The sequence below is a fragment of the Nipponia nippon genome, unplaced genomic scaffold (genome assembly GCF_047370975.1).
Source record: "Nipponia nippon isolate SJK-2023a ecotype South Korea unplaced genomic scaffold, ASM4737097v1 scaffold_7, whole genome shotgun sequence".
NCBI lineage: Eukaryota > Metazoa > Chordata > Aves > Pelecaniformes > Threskiornithidae > Nipponia > Nipponia nippon.
In genome coordinates this window covers 25369816-25389087 of record NW_028262391.1, presented here as the reverse complement: position 1 = coordinate 25389087, position 19272 = coordinate 25369816, and the positions used below count along the sequence as shown (strand labels likewise).

General features: G+C 39.3%; 2 protein-coding genes across 5 annotated transcripts; one reads left to right on the top strand and one right to left on the bottom strand.

The window, feature by feature from the left end:
• The first annotated feature begins 794 nt into the window (after nt 1-794).
• On the top strand, nt 795-15905 carry LOC104023680 (claudin-19). Its single transcript, XM_009477527.2, has 6 exons — nt 795-911; nt 1732-2005; nt 10755-10919; nt 11066-11147; nt 13918-14028; nt 15383-15905. Exons 2-6 carry the CDS (start codon nt 1789-1791, stop codon nt 15480-15482), a joined length of 675 nt encoding a protein of 224 aa, XP_009475802.1. The 5' UTR covers nt 795-911; nt 1732-1788; the 3' UTR covers nt 15483-15905.
• DUSP28 (dual specificity phosphatase 28) lies at nt 11324-19126 on the bottom strand. Of its 4 annotated transcripts, none has more exons than XR_015700475.1 (3): nt 18645-19126; nt 17140-17707; nt 11324-11437 (listed from the first exon to the last, which is right to left on the bottom strand). XR_015700475.1 is itself a non-coding variant. In XM_087739472.1 (2 exons), exons 1-2 carry the CDS (start codon nt 18990-18992, stop codon nt 17573-17575), a joined length of 483 nt encoding a protein of 160 aa, XP_087595598.1. In that variant the 5' UTR covers nt 18993-19126; the 3' UTR covers nt 15997-17572. The 4 variants fall into 4 exon arrangements, 1 of the variants encoding a protein (XP_087595598.1); XR_015700474.1 differs by lacking the exon at nt 11324-11437 and adding an exon at nt 13858-13992; XR_015700473.1 differs by lacking the exon at nt 11324-11437 and adding an exon at nt 13953-13992 and having other exon boundaries at nt 17016-17707.
• Nucleotides 19127-19272: the final 146 nt, after the last annotated feature.

The following is a 19272-nucleotide window of genomic DNA, read 5'->3' as shown; positions in this document are numbered from 1 at the left end:
AAAGTTTATTCTTCTTGCCACTTTACATCTCCCTGTGTATTGAATTGAAATGTCACCATCTAGATTCAGACCACATACACACCTTTCTGTTGAGGAATGCTCACCCACAGTGAGGAGCTCAGGATATCATCACCTCTAACAGGTGCTTTAATACAGGACAGTCATTTTAAGGGTGGGACAAGGACTCTTACAGTGGTATTTGTAGTCCTGCTATACCATGGTTGAATTTGGGTCAGGGTGGAGGAAGGTCATTATTCTGTATTTGTGAAATCTAGTTTCCAAGCTTCCTCACTTTGAAACCTACAATATGTTAAATTATTGTATTTTAACGACAATTTTGTGTTTACAACTTTGACATATGTCCTCCTCACAGTGATGGTGCAGAGCATATAGTTTTATCTTCCTTACTGCCAGGAATGAATTGTGATTGCACAGCTCATACCTGTGTAATAGGCAGAAACATTCATTTGGATTATTGGCCTGCCCATGTGGTGTGAAGTCTGCTTTAATTTGTTGCTTAATTGAAATTTATCATTTATTTCAGATATTCTCTGTTGACAGTTATGTGTGTTTTGAAGAGGTTACGCAATCACTTGAGAGCCAAATGCTTCCTCCTCAATGTGAGATTAAACTTTTATAGTGGAATATACACATTTTTAAGAGTCGAATAAACTTAATCCTTGTTTCCTTGTGCAAATTCCGACTGTTGCAGTCATTTAAAATGAATGATTATGGGAGGAGGCTTGAATTATTTTCCTTTATTTTTTCATGCAGAAAACTTGCATATTCCTTCACAATGTGAGCTGCATCCTAAAACAAATCCTGTCTTCAATTGTTTGCCTGTCTTGTATGGACACAGGCCTCCTTTCATGAAAGTGGTGTGTTGGTGACAAGTGCAACAAAAGTTTCAGGTAAAACAATCATTGTGAAAATTGTAACAGCATTTTTCTGTATTGCTTTGGAGTCTGATGGTGCGTGAGCAGCTCAGTGGCACTGTCAAAGCAAATTATATGTCAGTGGTTGCCAGGTTAATCTGAGCATCTTTGGTACTAACTTACATGATTTTGTTGTAATTTTCTCGAGTCGTCCATTTCACTGGAACTTCACTGTAGCAAAAAGCCATGCCTGAGCCTTTGTGCAACAGTCGGGCAGAGCTTTGGCCCCGGGTCCTTGATTTTTAGAATGGGGGGAAAGGTCCTAAAGAGTACGAAACTTTCACTTGTTTGATCAAACTGGTCCTCACAAAGTGCTGACACCAGTATCTAGCAGGCAGGTAGATGAAACAGGTTAGAAACATATCGTAAACGTGAGTATTGAAGTTTATTTTGTTTTGAATTTGTATTGATAGACATTGTAATTGGGAGAGAAATAATTTGTTAAAGCATTTGATAGTTTTAATTTTAAAAGAATTTTCAGCTAGCACACAAGTAAAGAACGGATGAAACATGGCAAATTCAAATTAGAGAATTCCTCAGTTGGGTCCTCTGCTTTTGCTCTGCTGGTATTTTTTCATGGTAAACATGTAGAGTAGTAAAGTGTTCCTAAGAAAATACTTGGATGTCATACAATATTTAAGTATTCCGATTATTTAATGAGATTTAGATTCCAGTTTTACAATTCCCTTATGTGATAAATTATTTTGTAGTTATGCATCTTTTTGACATTTTTGTAAAGGTCAGGCTTGTGTAAAGATAACTCCATATACTGTATGTTTATAAACTGTTTCAACAGGTTTCTAATATCAGAAAATTTGGGAGGCTTCTTTGAAAAACGTCGTCTGTCAGAAGAATGGCATCGTCTTTACAGATTTGTGCATTGCTGCTGGCTTTAGCAGGATTCACCATTTTACTTGTTACTACCATGTCTAACAGGTGGAAAATTTCGGACACTGCAACAGTGCTAGTTACTGCAGACTGGATTTCTGAAGGTCTTTGGATGGACTGTGCAGTGACTGCTTTTGGATCAGTACAGTGCAAGAAATTTCTCTACATGTTGAGTTCAGAAAGTAAGTGCATATGGTATATGTATATAAAATCCAGGGATGTACCTTTATTCCTTCTTTCTGGACAGTATGTTAGCACGGTTGGACAGCATATACTGTGGTTGTCACAGAAGGTCTATTATGGACAGGATTTGTTCTGTAGTACTTGCAGACAGGTTAAGGGACACCAGTGAAACCCATATGCCTCACCCTGCAATTCAGCTCAGTAACTGCTGTGGCTTTACTGCCATCTCTGTTGTGTTGGCATAGAGGTATGGGTGATATACAATGACTCTAAGATTTGTTTTGTTTTGGAAGAAATAGTACCCTTTTACTCTGCCTAATTCTTAACTACAAGCAGATCATAGGTCAACGACTGCTGGTGCTTGTTTGTGCTTTGGTGTGAAACAGGGCTTCATAGATATTCCAGAACTTGTTTGATACTTTGTGCTAAATCTGTGTATTTGTTCTGAAATGTCTCAGAAGTGACCAGCTTAAAATATGTCTGTGTGATGCTGATGCTTTTGTATTTTCTGAGGTAGACTGTGCTAGCAAGGTAGTTTATCGGCAAATAGAAAGAGAAGAATTGTCTTTGTAGGGACTGACAATTATTTGTTTGGATTATTCTGAATTTTTAAAATATCTTTCTGTAAATACCTTTTTTATGGTAAAGGACTAGGAAGGACCAACATTTAAGTTCTTTCCTCAGAAAAATGCATGTAGAAACTCTAACAGTATAGCTTTTGAAAACTGGCATTTCATTAAGCTTTCTGTCTTAAACAGAACTTTGTATTTATTCTTTTACAACTTTCAGTATTATGCAGTCACTTTATGAGTTATATCATGGAATCATTTCTTCAAGCCTTCCCTGCTTTATAGATCCCTGATTACTGTCATTGCTATTTGTCTGGACTCCTTCCAGCTGATTTATTCCAGATGCACAGTGCTCAAACTTACAAATACCACGTCTCATAGACTATGAACGCTTGCTTTTTTTGACACAGACATGGACTCCACTGAAATCAGAGCTGCCTAACTGTAAGGCAGATCTCTAAATTGTGAGAGTTTAACTCTCAAGAGTTAACTCTCAAGATTCAGCATATTTGTGGTTCTTCCTTAGGGCCCTGACTTCAGTGGCCTCATCTGCTTTCATACAGATGGTGCCAGTTTAAGAATAAGTATCAGCATCTTGTAATGAGGCCAAAATTTGTAGCCTCAAAAGGAGGCTAATCATATCCTTTCAAGGATTTTAAAAACTCTGCTTGTTATGTCAGAGACAATGTCAGCTTTTCATACCGTTCTGGTACACAGTATCAGAATGCTCCTCCCCAAGACTTCCTCTAAGTAGATGCCAGGATGCCTAAGTTTCATCTAGAAACTTAGATACAATTTCTGGAAATGAGAGTGATGAGATGGGGCCAACAATCCTTCTGTTCTTGTACATGGTAGCAAGATGGCATGGATGCCTACGGTGGTGTGGCAGCTCTGCCTTGCCTCGTCTAACAGGGAGAAACAGATGTTTCAGGCCTGTTACGGAGACAAGAAGAGTCAATGTGGGACAGCATCCTTTTTTTTAAATGCAGTTTCATTACACCCAACATGGAAAGAAAATATTCCCCAGGAACAGAAGAGTTCCTGGTGAACTGAAGCAGTCACCTCCCCGAGGCTTCTCTTCCCTCCCTTCCTGTGGCTCCCATAATTGGAACAGAGAACCGCTGGTTGGCAGGGCTCGGTGGATAATCTTCAGCTGTTCAAAGTGTCCTCTAAAATCAGCGCGGGGTTCCTCATACCAACTGATGAGCACGTCATGTGGCTTCCTGGAGAGTAATTGCTGTCTGTCATGAGGCTGTTTCTCTTTCTGCAGTGCTCAGTCAGCATTCCTGGGTTTTGAAACAAATCTGCAGAAATGGCCGGGAAGGTACAGCTCATGTTGATCAAACATTTAGGGGGTTAATATTTTCAGTATTTTTCTCCCAACTGTATTGGCTGATCTGATTTTAAAAAATACTATTTCTGCCTGTAAACCCTCTCTCAACCATATTACATGCTCTGTTCTCTCAACCATAAATATGCTCTGTTCTGAGCATATCAAAGCGGTTAGGAGCAATTTCTCCCTGTGGTCATATATTGCTATGGTCATATACAGTCACATCTTGGCATGTCAATGTTAGCATTTCACTTACATCAAGAGTACACTTTTGTAGTGAATTTTCCAGTTATTCCCATTTACTGCACTTGGTTTGCGTTGCGGAGTGGTCTTGCAGTGGCCAAACTGGTTTCCTCGTGGATGAAGCAAAGCAGGGAAATGTGCTCCAAGAACGCACCTCCTGACTTCCAGCCGTTGGTGGGTGTTCAGTTCGCCTGACCGAGTTTTAGAGTAAGTCTGAAGGAAAACTCCCAGGTCGTGAATGGTGTTAATGTGAAGCTATCAACACCAACTCTTTTACTCTGATAAAAGAGCCTCCTGCAGAGCAGCATTTGCTGTTATGTCCATCACTTACCAAACCATAGTTTACTAAATTTAATGAAGAATAACCCTAGGTTCTTCAACACCATTGAAGAGTGATTTACTTAAGAGAATTATTAAAATGCCTGGTGCCATATAGGAAAAACTCATGCATTCCAGGTCTGCAGTATAATCTTTTCCGTTTATATGTGTGCTTTATGACTGCCTGTTGAAATAGCTTTCTTAATTAGGAAGAGGTATTTTTTTATAAATGAAATCCTTAAATATTTTTTTATCCTTGGCAGCAGTATAAAATCTGAGGACGCTTGATTCAAGATCCCACTAAACTCAACTTTTAAAGTGCTGTCAGCAGAAGTGATCGCTGAGGACACCAGGGTGGCACCTGTGTATAGATAATTAATTTGAAACTCTCTGAAGGGTTTTTAATGGGATGCAGATACTCCAGTACCTGGTACAGTGTGTTCATTTTACTATGCCATCGTTTTTCAAATTGCAGTGACTTAGCAAAAGGAGGGAATTCTGTAAAAGTCACCCAAGAAGATAAATTCTTACCCACACCATCTAGTTTCTTTAAAAGGTTGCAAGTACAGAGCTGCACAGAATCACGCTGGCTGTGCTGCCAAATCTGTTCTTATTTAAACCAAAGGCAATGACCCTCTTGGCTGCCAAGGGAGCAAAAATGTTGTAGTATCCTTTTGCAGCTAAGCCTACCAACCTAGAGCATCAGTTCAAAGTGACCAGTGAATTTTGAAAAAAAAACCCGAAAATAGATATCTGTTATGGGCAAGTTGTGACCCTCTCAATGGCTAGTCCTTCTGGTAGTCTTTATGCAAATGCAGTGAATCTGTTACGATGTTGCATCATAGCAGGATTATTTTATGAAGAAACTCTGACTCCATTTCCTGGAGATAAGAGCAGGTTATCACTGCAAGAGACGGTTAACTCCATTTGGATACACAAGCAGTTTAAGGTATTAACATTAGTGGGTGATGTGAATTGAGTCTATGATTTTGGCTAGTCAAGAGCAGAAGCAAGTAAACCAAGTTTAACATACTTCTACTTTGCCTAGAATAGATTTTTTTTTTAATACTAAGATATTCTGACAAACAGAGGCAATCAGCTGATATGTATTATTTTTCATATAGCTGTTTTCCTTCATCATTTTATTCCTTTTGAGATAGGTCTGTCACACTGGCTCATTCATTCCCTTATATTTAATTTCCATGAAACATACATTATTACAATTGTATTCCAGTGTAACTGGGACTATTTTTAAGACTGATTGTGTTTAACTGCAGATCAATGGACTGTAAAATATTAATAGAAACCATTCATCCACAGACTTAACCTTCCTGAAAGAAGCTGGCAATACAGTTGCTATGGATTACTTATGACCATAACTCCAAAAAAATGTGCTAAATTTTTTAGCAACAGAATAAAGTTCCTGTTCTCAACCTTTTTTATGCTTGAGTCATCAAGAAAATAACACAGTAAAGCTTTTTGATTTAGATCAGTAATAAAATTACAAACAATTTTAATCTTGTATAAACCCTAGTTGACTTCAGAGGAGAGACAGAAGTAAAGTATTTGCCAATATTATCACTCTTACAAGATATTTTGTAGGAATGCTGACTGAACTTTCTAGGCTAAGACTAAAAATAAGCTCATGTTGTCACTTCTCATTAGAAAAAGAATTAATATTGTCATTTTTTTAAAATGTTAATATCTTTATCATGAACTGCTCCCACTTCTTATTGTCATGCATGTAAGCCTTATCTCTGGGGTTGAGCAAAGAGCAAAGGTAGCCTCATTTTGGAGTGAAACCCAGAGATAAAACAGCAAGGAGGCTTCTGAAAGGCTTCACTTGATTGTAATCTAATTATAGGGATATTTAACTGTTACTTCTCACAAGCATGACTGCTGCGTTGGAAATTGTTGGTTTTCTTCTGTGCTTGAGTGGGTGGGCAATTATTGGAGCTACTTTGCCGAATAATTACTGGAAAGTCTCCACTATACATGGTAGTGTGATCACAACGTCTACGTTGTTTGAAAACCTGTGGAAGAGCTGTGCAGAAGACAGCACTGGAGTATACAACTGCAGAGAATTTGACTCTATGCTTGCGCTGCCTGGTATGTGACTTTGCGCAATCTTGTTTATATTGCTTAAAAATTTGTTGGAAACAAGTAGTAAAGCTTTTGTTTTGGTAATCTGGTATTACTGGAAAATAACTGTCCAAGAAGGACTTTGTGGGTTGAAGTAATAAAAATCTCTTAAGCAGCAGAATGTGTCAAGCACATTAGGAAAGGCTATAAAATAAGGCAAATTAAGTCACTTGATCAAGCATTTATTTTAATAGGCATTTTAAATATGGTGTAATCTCTTTTCTAGCATCTTGTGGGAGAAGTAATTTTTTTAACACATTTTATGACAGTTCCATATTTATTTTGAATTATTCTATAGGCCTTCTTTTGCAGTACTTGATAGCCAATGTACTGTAGCTGGATTTTTTTCATATAATAGATAAGAAATACTATTTGTAGCTAAGAAGTGGTAGCGATTTTTGCATGTTGAGACTGAAATCATAGACAATGCAAGAAGTACAATGACTATATGTTATACATATTGTAACATATTATAATATAAGTTATACAGTGAGTATATGTTATGAATTAATATACTTGTCAGGGCTTGTTAACTAATGTCTTGTTGGATGTGGGTCTAAATATCAGGAAATTTAGATCTGCTGGCTCCTGTACTCTGTATCGGTCTTCAGCAGAATTGTGGATTGTCCTCAAGTGCTCAACTAAGGCAATATTCTGTGGATAGTAAGCATGTTTATAGACAGTAAAGCTAGTTTTTATTAATCTTGAATAATTCAGTATGTAGATACTGATCCCAGAATAAAAATGCCTTCCTACTTAGTTGAATCTACACTGGGAGGTAGCTAAACTAAATAGGTAGGAGGATACTCCTAATCTGAAGAATGTGTAAGATAGTGGGAATGAAGTATTAAATTAACTTTCTTTCCCAAGTCTGAAATAAACTGATGTTGTTGACCAGCTCTGACATGAGCGTAGCAATTCTCTGAAACTGTCTGTGTCCAGTATTTCGGGAATAATCTGTTCTTTTAATCTTTCTGTGTTATCTAACAATTGTTTTTAAAATGCATGTGTGTATTAAGAGGAACATCACCCCATTTAAACGTCTTAGACTCAGCAATAGCAGGATCATGTCCATTGGACATCATCCTCTGCAAAGTGCTTATGTGAGTGTGCATTTGGTTCATGTATAAACCACTTGAAGGGCTGGTTCATAACTCACTGCCACTGACTCTAGGCAGCATCTTGTCATTAGTGTATTTACATGTGGTGTTGCCTCTGAGAGTGTCATAGAGCTCCCATCTGTGAAGATGTGGGCAATGGGGCTGCATCAGGTCAGCATCTTGGAGCTGCTGGGACAAAAGTGGGTTTTAAAGAAATTGGGGAGGGAGGGCAGAAAAGAGCATCATGAGTGGATGTCCTAAAGTGAAAGAGAAAGGGAGGCAAGCAACAGCAAGGCTCCTGGAGAACTGCAGATAACAACATGGAGTCAGCAGGAAGGAAAAAAATGCGGCCAGACACAAAGTAAATTAATAGGTCAGGCTCTGAAAGTGAATTTGTGAAGATTAAATTTGATCTATTGAAGAGGACATCAATTATGCTGTTGAGAAGATGGCAGTATATTTGAGCGGTATAGGCAGGGGGAAGGGGAAGGGAAAATCAGCTTGCAGATTTGTAGAGAAAAAGTGGTTTTAGAAAGGAGAACTGAAAAAGAAACAAGAAGTTCTTTCTACAATTCAGTTCTAACTTGTTTCCTTTCACTGAAGACACTGTGAAGACACTGAATTGTAGAAAAAGTTAGGAGGACAGTTGGGCAAACCAGGAAAGAGGAAGACAGTGGGGTTGGTAGCAATGAGGGCTGAGCAAACAGTGGGACCTCCAAGAAACGTTTGTAGCACTTGCAGATAGGAGCCAAGGAAGAGTAAAAATTATCATGGTCAGTTTAGGTGTGTTTCAAATTGCTGTTTAGAAACTTAGTTGAAACTGCTGCAGCAGAAGATGCCAGGGATTGGGGGAAGGGGAAAAAAAAAAAGAAAAAAAACAAAAGTGTCTTTGTTACTTCTCATCAGAAGGACCATAAAGATTTCTGTGAAAGTTTCCTTATTGGCAGCTGAGCTATGTGGTAATACCTCTGGTTTTTGTTTTGTGCATAGGAAATATCAGACTTGGTTCTTTTGAACAGATTTAAAGCTTTTGAATTCAGTAAGCCATTAGCCTGAATCACAAATGATTGAAATGAGGACCTTTTTAAAAGCAATGTTGCATAAGATTGAAACCATGACTGGCTACTGTGTATAGCTAACACTGTCTCTCTAGTCACAACTAGATCAAACATTTGATATAAAGCAATTAGTTAGCTGTCAAATGCTTTTTAAACTCTTTTTTTTTTTTTCTTCTTTTTAAGGTTCCATAGATGTTTCTTCCAATGACAGGATTTTGGGATAATTTCTTGCAGTTAGTATTGTTTGATAAAATGAACTGACTTTGTATCTTGTTCAATAAGCTAATTTTTAAGATAAAGAGAACAAAAAATTGAGCTTTCTGGACTGTGAAGTAAGCTCCTCAGTCAAGGCTGTTGAGGATACCATATTGTGGTACAAAGAGGGTATGGTATGAAATCGCTTCTGTTAAAATAATACAGCCATTGGCTTGCAAGCAGTTAGCCTGAGGGTATGCTTGTGTGTCCTGGAAAGATATAGGGAGTCCCATCTAATACTTCAGGAGTCCCAAAGACCTGAAATACAAGTTGTTGGATCCCCGCTATGGGTAATTCTAGCTGCCATGGTGTAAAATCCCGAACTAGAAAGCAGCGTCGAAGTTGAGTGCTTGTCCTAACTGTATCTTCTGTAGGCAAAAACCTTGAACTGTTAATGGTACTTTGAGGAGTCTTTTCACTTTTACTACTGTCTGTATTTTTTCCCCAAAAATTTTAAAATTAGTGCTTAACAAAACATTAATTCCTCAAACAATGTTATCCTTTAATTCTGTGTATTTATCTCATGACGGCTTATTACTGTCTTTGATAACTTTCAAGCTTGCAGGACCAATACTCTTAAGCCACATAAAGCTATACAGCCCACTGAATCTGAGTGTGAATCTATCACTTCACCTCCTGTTTCTGTGCCTGATTTTTGTTGTCTGGAGAGTTATGGGCTCACTCCACTAGAAAGCTAGAGAGCAGGTTACGATGGAGGACATGGAGGTGATCATGTCATCAACGATGTGACTGTCCAGATGCAAGTCCAATTCAGACGCTTTTGATGCATGGTTAGAATCACAAAATCATTTAGGTTGGAAAAGACCTTTAAGATCATCGAGTCCAACAAAGTTAGCAGCCGAGACCTGCCAGATTGGTGACATTTGGCATGTTTCTCTCATAACAAAGGTGCGAAAATGCCATTTGACCTGGAACTTGCCAAATCTGGGTGCCATTTTAAAGGAGCCCAAAGTCCCTGTCTGACCTTCCTTCTTAGGCTGGTTAATAATCTGGTCCCGGTTTTTGTGCAATCGATACCTAAATGTGAAGACTGGGAGCTTATGTGATGCAGAATCGTCAGCATACCGAATTCCCTAACGTGCCCACGCCAGCTGTAACCTCTCTGCAGGAGTACATCTTAGGGAGGAGAGGAGTACTGCAGCTCTGGGATCTGCTCATTTCCAGCTAAGTGCACTGCTAACTTGAGCACTTTCTTTCCCATCTCTCACTGGAAGTAGCAAAGCCAGGACATTTTTCCAATTCCTCTGTAGTGCCAGAGCCCCTCACACCTTGTCTAGGACCTGGAGTTAGAGGTGTCCTGTGTGCTCAGCTGTACAGGTGTAAGGAAGTCACCAGGACTTGTGGGTAGGAGACTTATTTCTGTTCCTGCAAATGACCTTATATACCGCTACGTGTTTTCACAGGGCTTAAAGATGTAAGCTATGAAGGGCTTGCTATAATTTTTCAGGGTTTACTAAAGCCCAAGAGGATTTACTGAGCTTATAAAGTAGTAAGTGTAGTTCAACTCTGAAATCTGATTGACTTCAAGGCTAAACACTCTAGGGTTTTGATGCTTCTCTGAACCAAATAACAAAGTTGGACAGGATTCACTCCTTACTGCTCCTGTTAATTTTGTCAGTCCCTCGAATAATTTTTATTTTTTTCAGCACAAGATTCACTTAATTTCTATATAGATCCTGATGTGTTTTTTCTTTTTCTGTCTTACTCAGCTCATATTCAGGCATGCCGTGCCTTGATGATTGCTTCCATCCTTTTGGGATTCATAGCTACAGTACTTTCGCTGCTTGGTTTGAAGTGCACAAGCATTGGGTTGAGCGATGAAGATGCAAAAATGAAGTTTGCTGTCACGGGAGGATTTCTCTTTATTTTAGGAGGTAATATTGAGGCTGAAATGAGAATGCTATCAATACTTTGTATTGCTTTCACAGCTAGACTAAATGAATAGAACACTTGTTCTTGGTTTAAAGTTGTTACGGCCATTCATCATTCACCTGTGTGCTTTTTGAACTTTTTCTGGTAGGTCTCTGCTCCATGGTGGCTGTTTCTTGGTATGCTGCAATGGTTACTGCTCAATTTTTTGACCCATTGTACGCTGGAACCAAGTAAGTTAATAAATCTGTCATACCAAACTCCATCATGTGTTACAGACAGCTGCACTAACCTCAGCTGCTCCAGAGTTTCAGAACCTGGATGGATTCCATTATCCAGTCCTACAGGAGGAAAAATTTGTCTTCAGGGAATCTTTTCACCTCAGAGATATTGGTGGGGAGGGAGGAGAGTTCTCTTCTGGAAGGTTTAGTGAATGTGTGGGGAATATCAACCCCACATCTGAGGGATTCCTGTACTGTGTTTACATTTTCTTGTGAGACTCGGTGAAGTGCACATCTCAATGCTATGAAGAAGAAAAGGTAAAAGTCTTAAATTTCTTTGGCATTCAGACCAAAAGAGGTACAAAATTCTAGCTACGACTAGAATACAGTGCCTCAGACATACAAGCAAATGAAAAAATGTACAGAAACCAGATTGAACTGCGTACCAGTGACCTGCAGATAGCTGAGAAACGTCATTGAAGCATGCTGCTTGTCTTAAAGAAGTAAAAAAAAAAATAATTCACTATATATTAACAGCTCAACATTTGTTTGCCTTATGAATTAAAATGAGGCAAAGTTTGTGGGACTATAGGCTTATACAGCTGCGCACAAACAAGTTTCGAGGTATGAAAGCCCTTATTCTTGTCTGATATAAAAGCAACAGTCTTCAAACCCAAATGCCCACTTAATGGCACCTTATCTAGGCCAATAGATTTAGCAATGAGGAACAAGGGTGGAGGTGACCAGGCCTCTCCTTCAGAGGGGGGAAAAAGGGGGAGGGAAACATAATATATTGTCTGTGGAATATGAGAGAGCTGGTTTGGGGAAAAGGGAACATTTATGATTTGCCAGTACCTCTACCAAGTATGTAGTTTGTAGATCAATAAACTATAAATCTTTATTACTAGGATCATATTTGAAGTGTTTTGTAAGTTTCATTCTGAGAATCAGTTCAGGGACGTCAGAGGTGAAGTGCTTTGTTATGAATCAAAGTACTTTAAGCAATTGCTTTGCATGTTCGTCAGTTTTCCTTGTGTTTTCAAACAAGCACTTACAAAGAAATGGTGCTTGTGAATACTGTTTGTTGTTTTATATCCCCTTGAGAGAATTATATGAAGGGTAATAAATACGTTAGAGGACCAAAACAACTGTTGATAAGGAATTTCAGTTAGTGGGATAGTTGGCAAATTTTATAGTTACCTGGTATAGCTTTGGGGCTTCAACATCAATGCATGTTAATCAGTTACCAGATTGTTTGCATTCAGTAGCTGAAGAAATCTTTTTTTTTTAATATCTAAACTTCATGTTTGAGACTATCGATTCACTAAGCAGTTCTTAGTGAATCAACTTTGATCATTGCTAAAGCCAGACATGCTCTTGAGGAAGTTTGTGCTCCTTGGACTCTGTGAGACAGGTTTAAATTCAATTGCAGGCCAGTATTGATCTTCACTCTTAAGAGACTGGCAAATCTGGTTTTTTAGATTGCATTTTTTTGGCCTGACTTCAGCAAATTAGTAAAGTTAACCTTTACTAATTCTTAGAGGACTTTCTTACACAGCTGTGAAGGCAACATAAGTTCTCCTGCAGATCCCTCCTATATACTTTCCTTTGGTATGACATCTACAGCATTCCTGTCTATAGGTGACTGGTGAGCAGAGACAATTGCATGCACTGGGCAACTCTCTCTTCCTTAGTATTCCTCCAGCAACTTGCACTCCTGTTTTTTTGACATAATGGTTGTCTCCTTGTTCCATGTTTGGAGAGCACCTAAAACGGTGGAGACCTTGTGGCTCCAATGTGCAATGAGAACATGGAGAGCAGTGAACCTGTGTAAACCTCTGAAACTTTCCTATTAGCAATTAATTCTGGAGTCAGAAACTTTGACACTTTTAAATAATGATTTTGTGTTTACAAGTGGAAAGAAAACACACATATCTGGTTTCAGTATACCTTCTGTGCAGTCCATGACGCTTATTTTGCTCTTATATTAGTTATCTCAGACCACAGAGGTACAGCCGTATTGTGGATATAGTCTTTGTCCGAATATAAAAACTTGTTTGCCTTTCTTTTGCGAAACTCCTGCCAGACTTTCCCAGGCTCATTTTTGTCTAGCCCTTGGGTCAAACTCATTATCAGTGAATTTCTTGGACTGGACTAGGAGGTTTCCTGAAGGGTGTAGTTTTGTACAGTAAAATGGGAAACTATTCTTTTTCAGCCTAGGACTATTCAAAAATGTATTTCAGCCATATAATCACAGAGTGTTGAATGTTCTTTAGGATACATGAGTTAGTTAGAAAACTAGCCCTACACAAATAGCTCCTTGTAGGTGATTTAGCGTCGTGTCCATAGAAAACTCATTTCTATGGTTAGCCTTTTCTCGTGACACAGACAGTAAGGTCCGAATTATTCAGTTTCACAAAATTACTTCAGTGGCACAGCCAATACAAAGGCAAAATAAGTGTTGTGGACTGCACAGAAGCTATATTATTATCATTTATTATCAACAATTTATTAAATATATGCAAGTATTTATTGCTACTTATCTTTGTGTTGCTTAGTACTTTCTGTGGTGTCACTAAGTTGACAGAGTGCTTGAATATACTTGTAAGAGTTTTGCTGAACAGACACAAAGCCAGATCTGTTGTTCTCTGTTATCTGTTGAAGTACCTTTCAGTTAGCTGGTTTCTACACAGACTAGAATTTGTTTGTTTGCATGATTTGTGCTCAGTCTAGCTTTGTGATCCTGTTATATGCTGCTTCCATAAAATCTTTCATGTTTCAGATATGAACTAGGAGATGCTCTGTACTTAGGATGGGCTGGATCTGTTCTTTATGCACTTGGTGGGATCTTACTGACCTGTTCATGCAAAGGGAAGAAAAAACAGGATTACAGGTAATCTTGGATTTGTCAGTTGAAATAGTGGCTGTCAATTATATACCATTTTCTATCTGTATACTGTTCTCTCTCCCTCACCCCCAGTATACATCTGTAGCCATATGAAGTGCAAACAGGAAATTGTGCCATTAATTCAGTGCTATGGTGTGTCACAGACTTGTGACGGCGGGGGATGCTGTACCAAATATTTGTACATCCCAGAGGGTATACTTGCAGATACTTTGCCATCAGCGGTCACCTGTAACTGGTATTTGCTGATTCTGGGTACTGATGATGGTTCTGAGATCTACATGATGAAAAAGTGCAGTGAAAGAGTGAAGTATCTATTGCCAAAAGAAAAGTATGTAAAGGAATATAGTGTATTATAATCAAGTTTTTCTGCAATACTCAATACTATTAAAATACTCAAAACACCATTTAATTTGCAGAGAGTGTAATGGCATTTCCCTAGCAAAGCATATCCAATTGATCATTAGACACATATGATTTTTTACTTGTTCCTTATGGAAATGTCTTGTTGTGCATCAAGTCAGAAAAGTTGAGATTTCTGGCCTCAATATTTAACCTTGCCTGGATTTTTTTTTCAATCTTAAAATATTCACACATACATAAGGTCCCTTTCTGAAGGAGAGTGATGAAATTGTCAGAAGTAGCAGAGGTCCATGTCTACCCAGAAGAACCCAAATGGCTTGGAGGCTGTACTGGCTAAGCTTGAGAGGAGGATAACATGGAAGGAAGAAGCATGCTCACTGCTGCTGTAGTTAATCTTAGAAAAGTTATGTCAAAACACCTAATAAGTGAGAGTGTTCCTCTGATACTCCATTGCCTAATCTGAAGCCATTTAAGTTTTATGGTAATATTTCATCAGCCACATTAGATCTTGCTCACCATACTTTCATACAAAGTCCCAAATATCCTGAAATGTCTTGAAAATCAGGTAAAACTGATGTGTGAAATAGAAGTTCAACATGACGAATGACAGCTGAAGGGGCTGGCTGAAGATACTTCTGTTTTCCTTTCTCATCACCTTGATTCCTGTATTAAAAACTGCAGCTTGCACAAAGGCGTTAAGGTCCAGGTTCTCTTCTGCATTAGGGACTGACTAAAATGCCTTGAGGAAGAGCACATGTGAGTTAGGAATCCAGAGTGTGTTTCTGGTCAAGGGCGATGGCTGTGCTGCCTGTCAAAGAGCCCATCTCTTTTCCCTTAACTACAAGGCTGATGAGAACAATAGGCCTCTCATTTCTGCACCTTTGTGAAGTATGTGCTGTCGGAGGGTTGGATACAGACCCAAATGAGTAACTAGTGTGTAATAACTATTATTTTGTATCTTTCTTTTCTTAATTTGCAGTTGCAACAAATATGCATATTCAGCAGGCCAGGCAGCTCATCAGCAGCGCGTTTACACCAAAGACTCTGAGACAGTCATAAGCAACAAGGAGTATGTCTAAACTTATCGATCACATCACTTGTAACGTTAGTAGGTTATGAACTCAAATAAAGAAGTGAACTACTTCCAGGGTTCTGGTTCCAAGATGCAATCTTTCATCTTAATTTGGAGCAGTACAAGGAGGAGGTATGGTTTTCAATGTAAATAAGAATGGTTTTCTGGGAATGGTTTTCAAATGTAAATAGGTTTCTACAGAAAACGCTGTGATGTGAAATCTTGCGGCATGAAGGTTTTCTGTGTGCTGAGAAGCCTGGTAAAGTTTAACCACAGAGTGCCCTGTATCCTGACAATCAAGAGCAACTGTTTCTATTTCAGCTGACTCAAAAATGCGGAACTGATATGCTGTAGCTGACTGCAAGTTAATACGCCTCACAGTTAGTTAGGAATGTGTTGTGTTTTCATAATGTTTAGCTTCCTACTTTTGTTTAGCAGCTTTAGCTTTTGACAAGAAATAAACTTTATTCCACAGACTGACTGCAACAGATTTTTTGATGAGTGGTATCCTGGCCATTTATTAATGTATAAATGGGTATAGTCTATAGGGTATAGTCTATATACTCTGGGCTCGAAGTCTCATGTTATACTGAAATTCATATCAAGTATGATAGTCCAGTTTTATAAAAGCTACACAAATTCCCTAACAATGACTCACCTCCAATCTACAGATGTGCAACAAATTTCTTGTTGGTTGTAATGCAGATACCAAAGATAAACAATACAGAATGAACCAAACACAGCTGGGAGTGGAGAAAGTGTCTGGTGTGAAAATGCCCAAGTAGATGATAGCCCCATTTTTTAAATTTTTATTTCTATGTTTTCAGCTTTTAAAATAATCCTATTTTAACTTTGAGCAATCTTTAACTTTGGGAACTTCTGCTGCATGTGAATTGTCTAATTCTTGTAATTCCCCAGTGACTTTATTCTCCGTCATTGTTCCACCACTAGAATTTCTGCCTTAAACTACTCCACTGCTGGGAGCATATGTTTGCCTTGTGTAAGCACTTAGACAGATGACGAGGAGCTAACATTACTTCGTATTGATGCTTTGAGCAACGTGGAATGGAATTTCACACTGCAGGTTCACAGGTTTCATAACTTGTCCCTTTTAAATTACAAATGTATTAATACAGTTTGACAAAATAACCTTAGCATTTCTCTCTACTTTTAACATCTTATGATAAACATAATTGTAGTCTGATTTAGAAGCTTTGTGCAGCTTCCTTGATATCCCAGTAGATAATTTCACAGGGCAACCTGCAAGTGGTCTTAGCAGAAATGATTTAGCCATGTTGCTTGCATGCAGATATAGCTGACTTGTAAACCGACGCATTAAGGCATGGATTGGGCACTGATAGATCTTGCTAGGCTTAGCAAGGGGAGCTAAAAGGAGTGAGGATTACTTTTGGATTGCCCATGTCATCTTTTTCCCTCCACTATCAACTACTCTTTTAAAATCATCCCTTTGGTATTTTGGAGAATAATTTCAAAAGCTGAAAAGGCAACTAACTTGCATGGTGGGAGCTGAAATCCTTACCATTGTCTGTATATTCTGTCCTCTGGATTTTTAGGTAATTTTGTGATGGTATTTTGGTCTAGTTGAACATAAGGAAAATGCAGAGCTCAGGCAGCGACTAAGCACTCCAGTATCAGTTTCTTACCAAAGGCTGTGTCAGCGCATGAACATGAATTATGATCGAGTAGGTGAGACAGAAATTCAGAACTTCCTTGGTCTGGCATCAGGTCTTCTAGTGATGTCACCGGGAAGTTTAATTAAAAAACCAAGATTAAAATCCCTATGTAGTAACTCCTTCATTCATTCAATACATTGTTACCGTGTTCAGTGTCATTCAGGGGAAAATAAATGCTGAAGGTACCATGCCTTTCGCTGGTTTGTTTACACTCCTTCCAACCATTTGCTGTTTCTGTTGTTTCTCCTTGCTTATCTGCCCCTTTCCCAGGCACTTTTAACGTCAATGCTCTGAATGAATTTAATGAACCACCATTTGGGGAGTAAGGCATTTTATGTATAGGTGATATATGAAGCGATTATTTTTTTTTTTTAGATCTGTAGCAAGCCACTTTAAAACATCTTCACACATTGCTATTTTTAAGTCCTTTGCTCAGCAGATCAGACTGCTTTGGCATCTGCAAATCTTGTTCGTATCTCTGCAGCTGAGACCAAAATCCTGCATTGGGTTCTGCTACTGGTCTGGCAGTCTTCACAGTCTAGGAGAAAGGAGAGACATTGTAGAAGTAAGGGAAGGTATCATGCAAACAGATTTTTTTTCTTCTTAGACTTTTGAGAAGATTTACTTAGGTTTTGATTTGGCTACGGAATAATCAACAGATATTTTGGTGAGCTGATCTCACTCTGTGCTTGCTAAGACTTCGTGGCACGTGGTGCCTGTTACAGAATGGATTCATGGGCAAGACGTGAAAAGGAGATGTTGAATTTGCTGGAAATGTGACTGTCTCTCACAAAGTGTGGTGACACCGTGCATGTTTAAGATAGCGTGAAACTCAGTCATGTATCTGCACGTCTCTGTCTAGTACCGAGCAAAACGGTTATCTAAATTAGAGACTTCAGTGATATACCTACCAAATGGGTGAAGACTAAAAGACTGTACAGCACAAGTCATATGTATTGGACGGGCTTCCTAGTAAAGTTGCAATGCTATTGCTCGTAGCTAGCTAGTCCCAGGCTATTCAGCAGGCCTAACAGATGATGTTTCTTTGCTGTGTTGAGCTGTCACATCAGTAATAAGAGCAAATCCTGCAAAACAACCTCTGCACATGCTCGCATCTGTTTCACTCATTTGCTTTATTTCTCTGTCTCTAACTTCACTTATCACGACTAAGCAAATGATGGGGAAAATGTTCACAAAACAACCAACTTCGCATATTTGCTACCAGTGCTTAAAGACTGTTTGCATTTGTAATTATATTTGTTCCAGAAACCTCACAGTGAAAGCTTATTTGTCCAAGTTAGGGGTGAAAAAACTTAGAGTGAAATTTTTATTCAAATGTCGAGTATCTATATAACTGCTAATAAACAGGTGAGAGCACCAAAATAATTCTATGAGAAATCATCATTACTCATAGTAAGCACTGCATTTCTTGCCCAAAAGTTGTCTATATATAAATCTAGGTATAAGTACAATACCTCAAAGGCATCCTTGAGCGGGAGCTTTCGGTGTCTCATCAAATAAGCAGTGCAAATGGCAGCTGATCGGCTGCGGCCGTTTTTACAGTAAACTAAGCACTTCCCACCGCTCTTCACAGCCTCTTCTATAGCATCACTGCACTGCTCGAAATACCGATACAGGTCTTCGGCCGGATCATCGAACACGGGCACGCGTATGCCCCGGACCTGCTGGAGGCCAGGGAAGGGCTGCTGCCTGGTGACGTTAACACAGAAGGTGACCCCCTCTCGCGTGAGCAGGTCCTCATTGCAGGCTGCCCGGGCGTTGCTGATGAGCAGCGAGGCCGTGACCTTGCAGAGCTGAAGCATCCGCAGCCAAGGCCCCAGCGTCACCGGCACCACCGCCCTGCCACGGAGCTCCCAGATCGGCTCCTCCGCACGGCACGCAGGGGCGCCGGCGATCGGGGTGCGGGTGGCGTCCCCCAGCAAAGCCTCTGGGCTGTGCTGGGCTGTGCTATATTTATCCCTGCTGAACAGTCTCAGGCGTAAAGGCTTCAGGCAGGTCCTAGTGCCTGCTGGATCCCGAGAGCTGCGTGTGAACAGCTAAAAGCAACGTCAGAGCCCACAGATCATTTGTAAAACAACTGGA

What these genes read in the sequence shown, in the direction of transcription:
- LOC104023680 (XM_009477527.2), top strand. Translation starts at nt 1,789, where the DNA reads ATGGCATCGTCTTTACAGATTTGTGCATTGCTGCTGGCTTTAGCAGGA. An exon ending in CTACATGTTGAGTTCAGAAA is followed by an intron (nt 2,006 to 10,754) that starts GTAAGTGCATAT and finishes TGTCTTACTCAG; the next exon opens with CTCATATTCAGGCATGCCGT. An exon ending in CCATTGTACGCTGGAACCAA is followed by an intron (nt 11,148 to 13,917) that starts GTAAGTTAATAA and finishes TTCATGTTTCAG; the next exon opens with ATATGAACTAGGAGATGCTC.
- DUSP28 (XM_087739472.1), bottom strand. Translation starts at nt 18,992, where the DNA reads ATGCTTCAGCTCTGCAAGGTCACGGCCTCGCTGCTCATCAGCAACGCC. An exon ending in CGCTCAAGGATGCCTTTGAG is followed by an intron (nt 17,708 to 18,644) that starts GTATTGTACTTA and finishes CCTTTCTCCTAG; the next exon opens with ACTGTGAAGACTGCCAGACC.